Genomic DNA, 12,512 nt, shown 5'->3' on the forward strand with positions numbered 1-12,512 from the left:
TCAGACGATAAATTGAGCGATCAGTCCTCAAGTTGAGGTGGAATTTGTTGACATTTGAATTAATTCAGTAAAGCTCATCAGCCCCGTGGGCTCCGTTCTGTCCGAGGATCAATAATCCACCGAGAGTAGAACCGCAGGATGGATTTTCCACAGATTCAGCCGAACGTTTATATTTTAACCCGAATATCCTGCTGGAAAATATTCAGACAAAAACAAGACCTTAAAGTCTCCAACAAGTGTGATGTCTGACTTGTTTAGAGGTGGTGGTGTAAGTATCACACACACGTCATCATGTTTTAGATAATAAATAGCTCACTAGTGAATGTGTGACGGTTGATGAGCAGCTTTCAGACTTAAACACGTCGAATACGTTGAGGTGTTTAATCTGCTGTAGTCGACCAACTGAACCCAGTGAACCAGTTCAGAGCAGAAGCCGTTTGTTGCCACATTGTTGCACACAGAGGATCACACCTGCACGTGGTCTCGATCGCCGCCTCTCAAAAAAACTCTATTATTACTCATCTTGTGACCTTTGTTACTCAAGCAACCGTAACTACCTGAAAAAGTAGCAAAGGAAGTTGCTCCATTTAAGAAATAATTATAATGATTCTAATCCGAACATAAAGGCGCCGCTTTCAACTCCCACGAATCCACATTTCATCCCAGACATTTGTTAGTTTTCAGATTAGTCGCATGGCTCCAGTGATACCGACGCAGCCGGCAGGTGGCAACAGATGTGGACAAGTGTGATGTCACAATCCCCGATATCCATGTGCACCATCGCGCTCTTCCGTCACATATTGATCGGTATTTATTGTGTTTGTGGTTATTTTCCTGAGATTCATGGAAACACGATTTGCTTTGAGGTCAAACGAGGGCGAGAGAGTAAAGCTGCTGTTTCATCTCGCTTCACACGTCCTCTGTGTCCATGTGAGCAGAGTTCGCCGGCTCGGAAGCGATTGGATGCGTCAATTAAATCAGTTCTGTTGGTCCCATTTTCTCAATCAATCCCACTTTCCTGCAGCGAGCCTCTGGCTGGGGATCGATGGTGTGATTGAATGATTGGAGACTACTAATCCAATTTACTTTTCCCCTCCCGTCCGCCGGCGATCTGTTCAGACACCCTGCATCCTTTTCCCCTGTTGTTTTTTTTAACTCAAAGCAGACCAAATGGCCGATAGCGACGGAAGGCATCAGTGTCTCGATTGTGATCGCTCGCTTTGGAGGCTTTTCAGGGCCGCGGCGCTCAAAGGAGCGACGTTACACATCCGCCGTGGGATTGAGAGCGGCCACGCTGACCCTCCTCTGTCCGCCTGCTTCCCGTCGGTGGGAGGAAACGAGATGCAGCGGGAGGCCTGAGAAATCAGCCGCAGGTATCGAGGTGCTTTCAGGGCCCAACAAAGCCAACGGGGAATCAGCTGAGCTACTTTGACGCACGCTAATCTGGGCAAAATGTTTTTTTCTGTGTCAAAATCACCGCCTGATCGCGTCGGCGTTCCGATGCCAGAATAAAAGCATCATCACGCTGATTCGTATTTCTGCACTCGGCTCTGTGGTGGAGGCTCATCTGGCTCCGCTCACAGCTTCACTTAATGTCATTTCAAAGCGTGTCAACATGTCAGCCTCACGGTTTAAAGTGGACGGAAGGACAAGATGGTCCTCTAGAAGCCGGCAGACGTGTCCTCTGTGTCATGTGTTAAATGTTGATCTGTTCAATAAGCACGAGGGTCTTTAGTCCCTGCAGCCCCCAGGGAAATAAGAACAGACCGGTTTAGTGTAAAGCTCAATCAATATGTCCTTTAAATGGCACAAAGAAAGAAAAGAGAAAGTCGAGGTCTTGCATGTGCTTTGCAGTCAGTGCTGCTGCTGCCGGTCTGATGTGGTTTATGAGGTGATGATACAAGGATGGAACCAGCTGATCATAAGATAAAATGCCTTCATTCCGCAGCAGCTGTCGCGGAATACAGTCAAAGTGTGGATGCACGATGCAGACGTGAAGGCTCGTGTAACGCCGTCCCGGGGAGCACCTTGGAACGCGGCCCAGACCCTGAACACACTTTCTGTACGAGATAGAAGAAAAATGGAGGAGCTTCAGACTTTATCGCATTTTCTTCGATGTTCGATAAGTAAAGTGGGGGAGAAAGAGCCGCCCTCCCTCCTCCCACACTCCCGTTCGATGCGGCTCGAGTGGAGGAAAACAGCACAGGCGCCTCTTCTTCTTCCCCCTCGGGTGGGAGGGAGGGGGGGGGGAGGGGGGGCGCGTTGAGGCTGAAAGGTCGAGCCTCTACAGATTTCACGGGAACTCTGTTTCGGGACGCACGCCTCTCTTCGCCCGGCTATCATCTCGTTACAATAACATTTCTGCACCCCGGGGTGGGAGGGGGGGGTGGGGGGGGGGCTCCGGAGGGGCCGAGAATGTCAGAACAGCGCTTTGACCTTCTGATCGGCGCGTATCTAGATGGGCATCTAACGCTCGGATGGCGTCACAATAGCAACCTGTGTCTTTCGCATTAACGTCGCCCTTTTTCCGCTCGGCGTGTGTTTGCTGAACACACCCGACTTTAACATTTGAGCGTATTTGTATTTATATTACGCCTTTCGGAACTGGGATTATACAGCGCAACCAGAAGTGAGGAGCACAGTACAACCGGCCTGTCAATCAAACGGTAGAACATCATTTTACTAATGAACGTCATTCTGTGTTGAAGACGAACTGAAACGATTGTGCAGGACCAAAAACTTCATAGACTTCAATACAAAACGAGGAGTCGCCCCCTGATGGCCGTTAGATAGAATGCAGCTTTAAAGGTTCCCAGTTTAAATCTGCATTTTGTTACTTTGAGTGTGTCGGGATGGTGAACTAAACTCAACAAACCATTGTGCTTTAGTGCAGAACGGAAGACGTGATTTAGTCTACACAGTCACAACACATGCGTAAAGCAGCTACAGCATGACATTTTGATTACAAGTGTCTTTGTGCACTCTGTGACCCGGAAGCACAACAACTCACTGAAAGAATATCCTCAAAATACACTTCAGCCATCAAAACCCCTTTTGTGGCTTTGTGGAGGATTTGTGGTTCCAGGCCGGTCTGAAGCAAGACGTGTACCTCCAGCAGAAAAAACAAATACAAGTGGCTCATTCAGTGCGGCGCAGCGACTGGCTGTCCTCCCACGCACACGCACACACACACACACACACACACGTGGCGCGTAGCACGTAGACGCCAGGGCGGCGTTGCCAAGCAGAGCCCGCCACCTCTCACAAACCTCATGTTTACGCACCCGGTTTGAGTGTCTCTGGCTGACGGCGATGAGCTCTGTGGACGCGGGGCAGCGAGGCGAAGAGGAGAGAAGGAGGGATCAAGTGCTTCGAGCGAGGAGAGGAAACGAGGACGTAGGGAGTCAGAGAGGAGCCACGGGACGGGTCGACAGATGGGACTGTTTTTGAAAAGAGGGGAAGAAGATGAAGAGGAGGAGACAAACCAGGGAGGAAGCACGAGCTGCTGATGCTGTTGGCCCTGAGTCAAGGCGGTGACACGTCTCCCCTTTTCTCTCGTTGTGACTTAACGACTTCGGGATCCGTCTCCATTCAGCTCGATCTTCGCCGCGCCGTCACAAGTGCTGAGATTTAGTGCCGGGCGACGCCTCCACTCCTCCTGCATTTAGCAACCCAAACGTGTCTCCGGGATTAACATGAGATCTCAGTGTTTTTGGAGGCGTGTTAATACAGGAGGAGGCAGCGTGCACTAAACCCATAAAGGCTGCTCATATAAGTGTTGATTTTGGTGTGATGGTATCTGTAAAAGAGGTCATATGGAAGGAAATGGTTTTTTAGCGAAAAGGAGCCACAAGATTCATTTATCTATTTGTGGTTACACTGATTAACTCAAATATTTGCATTAAATGAAGTATGACAGGTACAGAATAGAGAGTGAAGCCGTTTAGCAGGGACTGAGAGAACTACCATATCCTAAAAAGTGAACTGCACTAATACGGATCAATTTGAATCATCGTTCATGTTGATTAAACAGAGTAGAATTGGTGCACAGTTCAAAGTGAAACATTGCACATTAAAAACAGCGATAGCGCGCCGCCTGTTAATGACTGAAAGTCGGGCTGCCGCTATTAGCTATTAGCGTTACTGATTAATGTGTAAGTGCTGTGGCTCAGGGCTCCGCTCCCTCGTGGAGGAGAGACGCCGCCAGCTGGAAACGGACTGAGAGACCATTCAAACCAAACTATTTTCAGCCTAAGCGTTAATCCAGTTTGTGTTGCCGGTTCAGCGGTATCTGATATTCCATAACGGTCCATATAATCAGCTTCATCATAAAATGTAATTCATCCTAAAGCCTGATGAATGAATGTGTCTGACTCGGCCCAAAGGTGATTGTTTTATCGTCATCGTTTCTTCAAAACGCCTCATATCTCTTGTTTTCCAGGTGTTTCTTTGTGTGATCTGTTTTATTCCCTCCTGGAGATGCAGCTCGGCCTCAAAGGTCGGGGAGCGCCTCAGGCCATCGCAGCCAAAGTCAACAAACAAACGGACCACGCGGGGCTGTTATTTGTTTAGGACCAGGGAGGGGGCCGAGGGGGCCGAGGGGGCCGAGGGTCGCCGCTATATCGGGACCAGCGAGGCTTCACGCTGCGGAGGCTCGGCGGTCGCCGCAGCCTAAAATAAACAGACTGGTTCCGAAATGATCCAAACAGGGACACTGATCCATCCTGATCCTTCACTGCCCAAACTCTAATTATAGGGTCACTGCAGCCAGCAGGACAAACACAGCAAGGTCCTCTGGTTGGACGCAGCTGCCCCAGAACACGCCGACCCCTGCACCTAGTGACCCAGGTACACACACACACACACACACACACACACTCCTGCATGGACCACAAACACTCATTTACACAGAGCTGGTCTTTTTCTCTCCCTCTCCGTTTGAACGCATGGAAGCCAAAACGAGACGCACACCTGGGAAAGTATAGCGTGCACCTTCCTGCCAGACGTAAAAATAACCCCCCGGTGGAGAATCCTCCTCCCGGTCTGATATCAGAGGCAGAGCAGGTCAGCAGAACTCCTCACTAACACCTTATTATAGCCACAGACAGTCTGGGCTTTTAAGACGTCTTGAGCGATGACCCAGAGGAGCCGTATCGCCACGCGTCCTTCCCCCCACTACCTCTCCCCTGGTGTTTGGTCATCTGAGGAGCCTTCCTCGGGTTTGTTTTGGTCCCTTTGTGTTTTCCGGTTGCTGGTACGAGCGCGACGGAGGAAATGAACGTATGTGCAGATTGTAACTCGATGGAACTGCGTCCTCTTTTTTTCCTTTGAATGGTTTTGCAGCCCTGCACGCGAGCAGAATGGTGGTTTGTCGGATCAACACTTTGGTCACCAACTGTCATTTAGACCTTCGTGGTTTCCAGGGAACCAACGGTGGGGATCCGCTGACATTTCCTCTGCCGTCACCAGGCGCTCAAAGTTTGCACTTGGCCTCGGAGATCCGTCGGAAGGTTGATGGATTGGCCCAGTTTGTAGACACTCGTGGTTCCCAGAGGATGAACCCTACTGACTAAAAGGTGTCTATAACCACCAAATGGATCTGTAATGAGGCTTCAGTGTTTTCTACCTTACAAGCAGAGATGCACATTTTATTTTCAATTTCCACTTATTATTCCTGGTACTGTTTTTTACATTGCTCTGCCTTATGATGTGGGCTTCAGGTACAGAATGTGAGAACAAAACAGCCCACTTTCATTTAACTGAAGGAATGAAAGAGTACGTTTCACATTTGCAGAGACACTATTGCTGTTGTGCAGCTACTAATCTGCAAAGAGCTGCCAAGATGTGCTTTTTAAGCCCTCGGGCATCATCTTGAAGAACAATGAATCGTGTTTCTTCAAAATCGCGTTTCTTCTAAATTGGATACCAATTATTTCTTATCAACAAACTTCCTTCTTTCTGTAAAGAAAGAACAAAGTGACGCTCACAAAGGGACCACGTCTCTCTCTCTCACGTCGCTAATATGCAATCAAGCAGAATGTCAACCTCGCTCCGTGTCTACACGTGATGATCGTGTAAACATCCACAGGCTGCAGGGAAATACATGAAAACGGATTAGGACACAAAACAATATCCAGTAAATAAAAGAAAAATAATAAAACAAGGCGTCTCCAGGTCTTCTGCTGTCAAGGACGTCCTCACTGAAGGGATCATCAGCAGCGCTTCAACGTGTCCGTACGCCGGCGACGGACCGCGGAGACGCATCTGTAATATCCGCTCAAATCAGTCAGTCAGTCAGTCAGTCAAGGGCAACACATTCACTCAGTGGATGCATATGGATGGAGAGGGATTTATTAAGCCGGGGGAGGGAATCCAGGCGGGCGCCGTCTGACCTGCTCGCTTCCTCTGCCTGTAATTTACTGAACAGCAGTCAGCATCTTTCTACCCGGAGCTCCAGGGTGACTTTCACATCTCACTTTTTGCCCATTTTTGCTCACATTAGATGGAGAGGCTGGGGGGGTGGGGGTGGGGGGGGTTACCACATACAGCGAAGGGTCACGGATTGGATTTGAACCAGGAGGCTTAAAGTGCGACGTAATCCAACAAGGAGGCATTTATTTCCAATGCATTTAGCGCCTTCAGCTCTCCTCCCTGCGAATAAACTCCCCTATTGTAACAGGAAGTCGTGATATATATATATATATATATATATATATATATATATATATATATTTTTGATACACAATATCAGCAAACAAGCTGAAGCGCCATCTTTCACCTGGAGTGTTGCTGAGCTGCCGTGATGTGCAGAGAGGAACACGGATCTCTGAGAGACGCTTTGAAGTGTACCGGACATGAATCCGGTGTATTTACGAGCGGCGCTGCAGGAGGCCCGGCCGGCCCCTCGTCCTGCTGATCTCGTCACGCCGTTCGTCACGTGAAGCTTCTCAATCAGCCCTCTGTGCCTCGGGTCGGGCGCTCACACGCCGGCGGATCCTGTCGTGTGCGCATTTGTTGTTTTCTCGCGCTGCTTCTTTGTCGAGGAAGCTCGATAACTGAGAGCAAATTATTCGTTTGGAAATGCGAATTGACAAAAGTCTATTCCAAGAGTGAGAGCGTGAGGCCGGCGGCGCGGGAGAATCCTCCAGCAGCACAGGACGAGGGCCTGCGAGGAGCCGCTGACCCGTCGACTGCTGTGATCCGTGTGGGACTGACATCAATACGTCAGGCCGCAGCGGATTAGCAACAAGCATCACTTTGTCCCGTCCACTGACACCCAACACCAGGGGGGGAGATCCGATGCCCCGTCTGCTTGGTTTGGGGAATCAGCCCTGAGATACCAGCGGCCCTGTGAATCCGAGGTACGGAAAACCTGCCAAGCAACAAGGTTTCACCAGAAGTCGGTGCGGTGGAGCTCAAACCGCCGTGAACACATGATGATGACACACACACACACACACACACACCTTCAGGTTACCTTCCTCGAGGCTGCTGTTTTATTTTTGCACATTAACAACCGATGTTTCCTGTCACTGGATCCCCCCCGTAGAGCTTATCCTGAGCCGTCTCCTCTCCTAGAAATCTATTCAGCGCCGCAAGAGCCGCGGTCTCCACCTCCCTCCGCTGGCTCTTACTTTTTAATTATAAACCAATCTAGGGGGGTAATCACAGGCAGCGTGATCACTTACTCACATGCCACGCTATGAAACGCAAGCGGTTTATTACACTTACACAGCCTATTTACAGCCAACAGGAAGCGTGCATGCCGCCATTAGGCCGCGCCAATTAGCCGTGAAAAAAAGAAACATTAGTGCAGCGACTGGGTGTTGTGACAGCTGTGTGCGGTGTGTAGGTCAGAGGTCACAGCAGCAAAGAGGTGTGATGAGTCTGGGTATTTTTTCGGGGGGGGGGGGCTCCTGGAAGGTGGAAAGGTGCTCCGTGGTTTCCACCTCGTGCGGCCGTTAAAGCTCATTGGAGACGATGCTCAGGCTGAGGTCTCCAACAAGACGGATGTCAGGGGGGGGGGGGATGAATGAAGGCCAGCGGAAAGACGCCCTCTTCTTGTGCAGCCAGGACGTGCAGGGGGAATACAGACACGCAGCATCTCTCTCTCCCACTCTCTCCCTCTCTCTCTCTCTCTCTCCCTCCTCAGCCAATCTGCGCGCAGTGACGCAGCGCAAAGGCTGGATCGAGTCTTGGCTCCATCCTCATATTTAACACTCCCACCCAGATGCTACGAGAGGTGCTTTCCGCTTCCGTCCCGCGGGCTCCAGCCGGAGAGTCTCCGTTACCTGCGCTGCTTAGTCGGGACTCGATGTGACGTTACGCGTTCCGGACCGCCGAGGTGGATCAGCGCGAACACTACTTTTTTTTTATTTTTTCGGGAGAAGGGGGAGCGGCGGGGGGGGGGGACTTCCCCGAAAAACAAGCTCTTTCATATTTGAAGAGCGTGCGCTTCCCGTACCCGCGTTTCTTTCCGGGACCAAAGTCCCGTCCGGTCCGCGGCTGCGCTTCCAGGATCGAGGTTGGACGGTGAGACCGATGCGCGCCCGCGAACCTCTCGGACACGCGCGTCTAACGGATCGACCCCCCGCGGCCCCCCCGCTCGCGTGCCGCCGTTGCTCTCGGATCCCACTCACCTGTCCGCCGCCGCCCGGCGTCCCCTCCGAGAGGCCCGCAGGTACGCGGCGCGCAGACGATGTGGCCCGCGCGGAGCCGCCGCTGGTCCGAGCCGACGCGACGCGCTTCGCCCGGACGCGCGCGGATCACGTCGCGCTTTTGAGGTCCGCCGGAGCCCGGAAGCGGGACTCGGATGTTTAAAAGCGCCGAACACTGAACCCTTTCCTCAAGACGGCAAGTGACGACGGCTCCTACGTGTTTAATGTGTATTTCGTCCGGTTGGCGTCCAGCGTGATAAACATCATCAGCGATGTAGTCAGCTTGTTCATCTGCGTGCTCATCATCTGCAGTAAATACTCCCATCTGCTCAAACGGGAGACCATGAAGATGATCCTCCTGCGCAAATTCCGGGTTCTGATCCTCATGGTGTTCCTCGTCGCGTGCTCCATGCACATCATGGTCGACTTGTTACCCAAGCTGGAGCGGCGCGGCGGCGGCGGCGGCTGCTCGTGCTCGCACGCGCCCAGCGAGGAGCCCCGCGGCTGGGGGAAGCAGGTCCGGCCCAACAAGCACCCTCTGCGGATCCTGCAGGACTTCAGCAGCGAGCCCGGCTCCAACGTCTCCTCCCACTCGCTGGAACGGGTCCCGGGGGCCGCCGACCGGGCGCACGCCCCGCGCCGGCTCGAGCACCTGGGGCCGCGCGGGGACCGGAAGCGGCAGATCGCGCAGGACGCGGCGGCGGCGGACGCGCGGCTCCAGGGCTCGAGGCTGGCGGCTCTCTACGAGCACCCGCTGTACAGACGCTCCCTGCCGCCTCTGACGGACGAGGACACGCTGTTCAACGTCAACGCGGACATCCGGTTCGACCCCAAAGCCGCGGAGGAGCGCGCCTGGTAAAGAACGCGCCGTTGTGGCTGTGCGCGTGCCGCTGTTTGCGTAGACGTGAATGTGCTTTCTGCCCTTCCTGCCCTCCCCAGGACGAACCAAGGCACCGCGGAGGAGGTGAGCCCGGCGGGGGGGCCGGCGGACGAGTCCTACCCCAACTGGCTCCGCTTCCACATTGGGATTAATCGGTACGAGCTGTACTCCAGACACAACCCGGTCATCGACGCGCTCCTGAAGGACCTGGTCACCCAGAAGATCACCAGCGTCGGTGAGTCATGGGGGGGGTGAAGGGTCCAAGCTGTGCACATAGAGAAGGTTTATCTTATATCTTATTATTATTAGAGAGTAACCCCACCAGGAACAGGCCCCTTACTACTCTGCACAATGTCGGGGTTTTAAACTACAATAATTGAACTGTAATAACAATGTAATAATCCTGAGGAACGGGGAGGCTGATCTTCATCGGCAGGTCTTCGTCGGGGCGAAAGGACCCGAATGCTACAGAAATAGAAGGAATGATCACAGGCTGCACAGTGGCAGCCCGTCTGAGCGCGGCGGTGTCGTCCCAGCAGCGAGCCCGAGGGCGATGTGAGGGCCCCTCCTCCCCCCGACGTCCCGCCCGTCTGCTGCCGAGGAGCGAGGAGGTTCTGCTAAGTAGCGAACCCGCCGGGCCGCCGTGTGTCCGTCGCCCGTGTACGAGCGGTTCAGCGGTGCGGATCTATTCAGGGGGGTTTGTCTTCCGTTTCTTTGGCTCAGTCCGGCTTCCACATTCCAAGAGTGCTTGTCGACTCAAGGTCGCCCGCCGTGCGCTCGCTGCGAAGAGTGATTGCAGATTTCAGCTTCATCTGCCAACGACAGAGCCGCCAACCGGCGCTTAGTGGACGATCGGATCCTCCCGTGGGAGGACGGTTATCTGCAGAACTACCCCTGTTCGGTCACCGCGAGGAGCGCTTCTTTTCGTTCCACTCGAGCTGTGCTCTGCTGTTCTTTGTCTGGGTGGAGACAGGAATACGTGGTGGCTCAGTAATTACAGAGGCTCCAGCCGGCCTGCAGCAGAGAGCAGCTACGTGTTACGGCTCAAGGCCGCTGCTCGGATGCACGATTACTGCGCATGATAGTGGGAGAAAAACCAAAACACAATGCTTTTGCTGTGGGGGGGGGAGATGGAAATGAAACATTTTCATGCAGCTCCTGTCAATCGGGTTCGATCTCCCTTTATTACAAACGCCTCCAAACGTCCCCAGGAAGGCTCCTGAAGCAGGTGAGATCCGGCGGTTATCGATTCTTTCTCTTCCAACACTTTTCTCGTACCGTGATTCCCAAAAGTAAAGAATTAATGAGAGCATCGATCCAGAAGGTTGCTCTGTGGCAGGAGACCACCGAAACGTTCTGCATCCATCAGTTGAGTGGAGAAGCCGCCCGGTTGCTGCTCCGCTCTTATGATAACGTTCGTATATATATATATATATATATATATATATATATATAATATCGCCGTGTCCGTGGCAACGCGTCCCACAGGAGGACCGACATGGAGGACGGATGAATAGGAACACAGAGACAAGAGAGAGATGGATCCTTCAGAGAGAGTAAACAGGAGGAACAGAGGGCGAGCACAGGCTGTCCTCCCACCCTCCCCCTCCACCCTCCCCCACCCTCCCTCCCCATCAAACAAACATCGTGACATCAGCAGGCACAAAGACACAAACGCATCGCGCGCCGTGTGTCTCTGCGAAGGAGGCTTTCGGGGCTTCAGCACGTCACACGACCAGGAACACGGGACGCCTCCGAGCGCCGGGACCCCCCCATGCTGGTCCTGCTGGTCGCTTCGTACGGGGGGGGGCGTCGGTGCTCATGAGCCCCGTGACAGAACGCTTAACGTGGTGCCGCTGGCGGACGTCTAATGGACGTCTTGTTTCCCTCCTGCAGCCATGAAGTCTGGAGGCACTCAGCTGAAGCTCATCATGACCTTCCAGAACTACGGCCAGGCTCTCTTCAAACCCATGAAGTAAGTGTGGTCCTCTGCTCTGTTCCCCTGTCACGTCCCGCCTCTTTAACACAAAACGTGTCCCGCGTACTCGTCCTCCCCCCCCCGCAGCCTCCGTCTCATTTCCTCGTCTCCGCCTTTTATCACAGTGCTTTCATTCCATCAGCAGCACCTTGATATCCGACCGGAGGCCGACGCCATTGTGTCCCAGACAAATGTCGGCGAGGCGCCGCGGGGGCTTTCCGGCGCCGCGGATCACTACCGGGGGGGGGGGGGGCGACGTATTTCTCGTTATATTTCTCTTCAGTGGTGCCAGACGTGATTGCTGTGAGCATCATGGTCCAACGCCCCCCCCCCCCCCCCCGGGGGCGAGAGCTACTCGTTACCGTCGTACCCGAGCTTCCCCGCTAGTCAGGGCACACGCAACAGGCCTGGAATCATCCTGACAGGCGGGGGGGGGGAGAGGATGGGAGGGCGAGGGGGGGGGGAGGCAGCCGGGCGGAAGGGGGCCGTCCATGCGCAGCATCACAACCCACAGATTGTCTGTGCGCCGACGCGAAGCGACGTCCTGAGAGGGAAGCGCCGCCGCCGCACGTAAATCTGCTGCTCGACAGTCGTGCTCGTTAAAGCCGCCGCCATGTTTGATAATCTGCAATGAGTGAGTGAGTGAGTGTGTGTGTGTGTGTCTGTGTGTGTGTGTGTGAGTGTGTGTGTGTGTGTGAGTGTGTGTGTGTGTGTGTGAGTGTGTGTGTGTCTCATTTGGACTCAATCAAGGTCTTGAAAGATTTGCAGTGTCATTCCCGCTACATGTATCATTTCCCTCCTCGAGATCACACACACACACACACACACACAGACACACACACAGACACACACACAGACACACACATCCACTTAACACCCGACATCTTCCCTCTGGTTCCCGAATCAGTTGCTGTGTTTCCACACGCTGCATCAAAGGGAGATCAAAGACTCTCCTGCTCGGCTCCTCTGATGGAAACGTGAGCCAGGCAACCAGGCG

The 12,512-nt window shown here is 53.3% G+C and overlaps 1 protein-coding gene across 2 annotated transcripts in view; it reads left to right on the forward strand.

Annotated features, from left to right (window-relative positions):
- The first annotated feature begins 7,966 nt into the window (after positions 1 to 7,966).
- The window catches only part of fam20cb (FAM20C golgi associated secretory pathway kinase b), a 17,572-nt gene continuing 13,026 nt past the window's right edge, over positions 7,967 to 12,512 (forward strand). For both annotated transcript variants that reach the window (XM_078102589.1, XM_078102590.1), the window contains exons 1-3: positions 7,967 to 9,512; positions 9,597 to 9,772; positions 11,434 to 11,512. In XM_078102589.1, coding sequence (XP_077958715.1) covers positions 9,001 to 9,512; positions 9,597 to 9,772; positions 11,434 to 11,512 — 767 coding nt within the window. In that variant the 5' untranslated portion in view covers positions 7,967 to 9,000. The remainder of the gene's footprint in view (positions 9,513 to 9,596; positions 9,773 to 11,433; positions 11,513 to 12,512) is intronic.

Source organism: Gasterosteus aculeatus, chromosome 5 (assembly GCF_964276395.1).
Source record: "Gasterosteus aculeatus chromosome 5, fGasAcu3.hap1.1, whole genome shotgun sequence".
Taxonomy (NCBI): Eukaryota; Metazoa; Chordata; class Actinopteri; order Perciformes; family Gasterosteidae; genus Gasterosteus; species Gasterosteus aculeatus.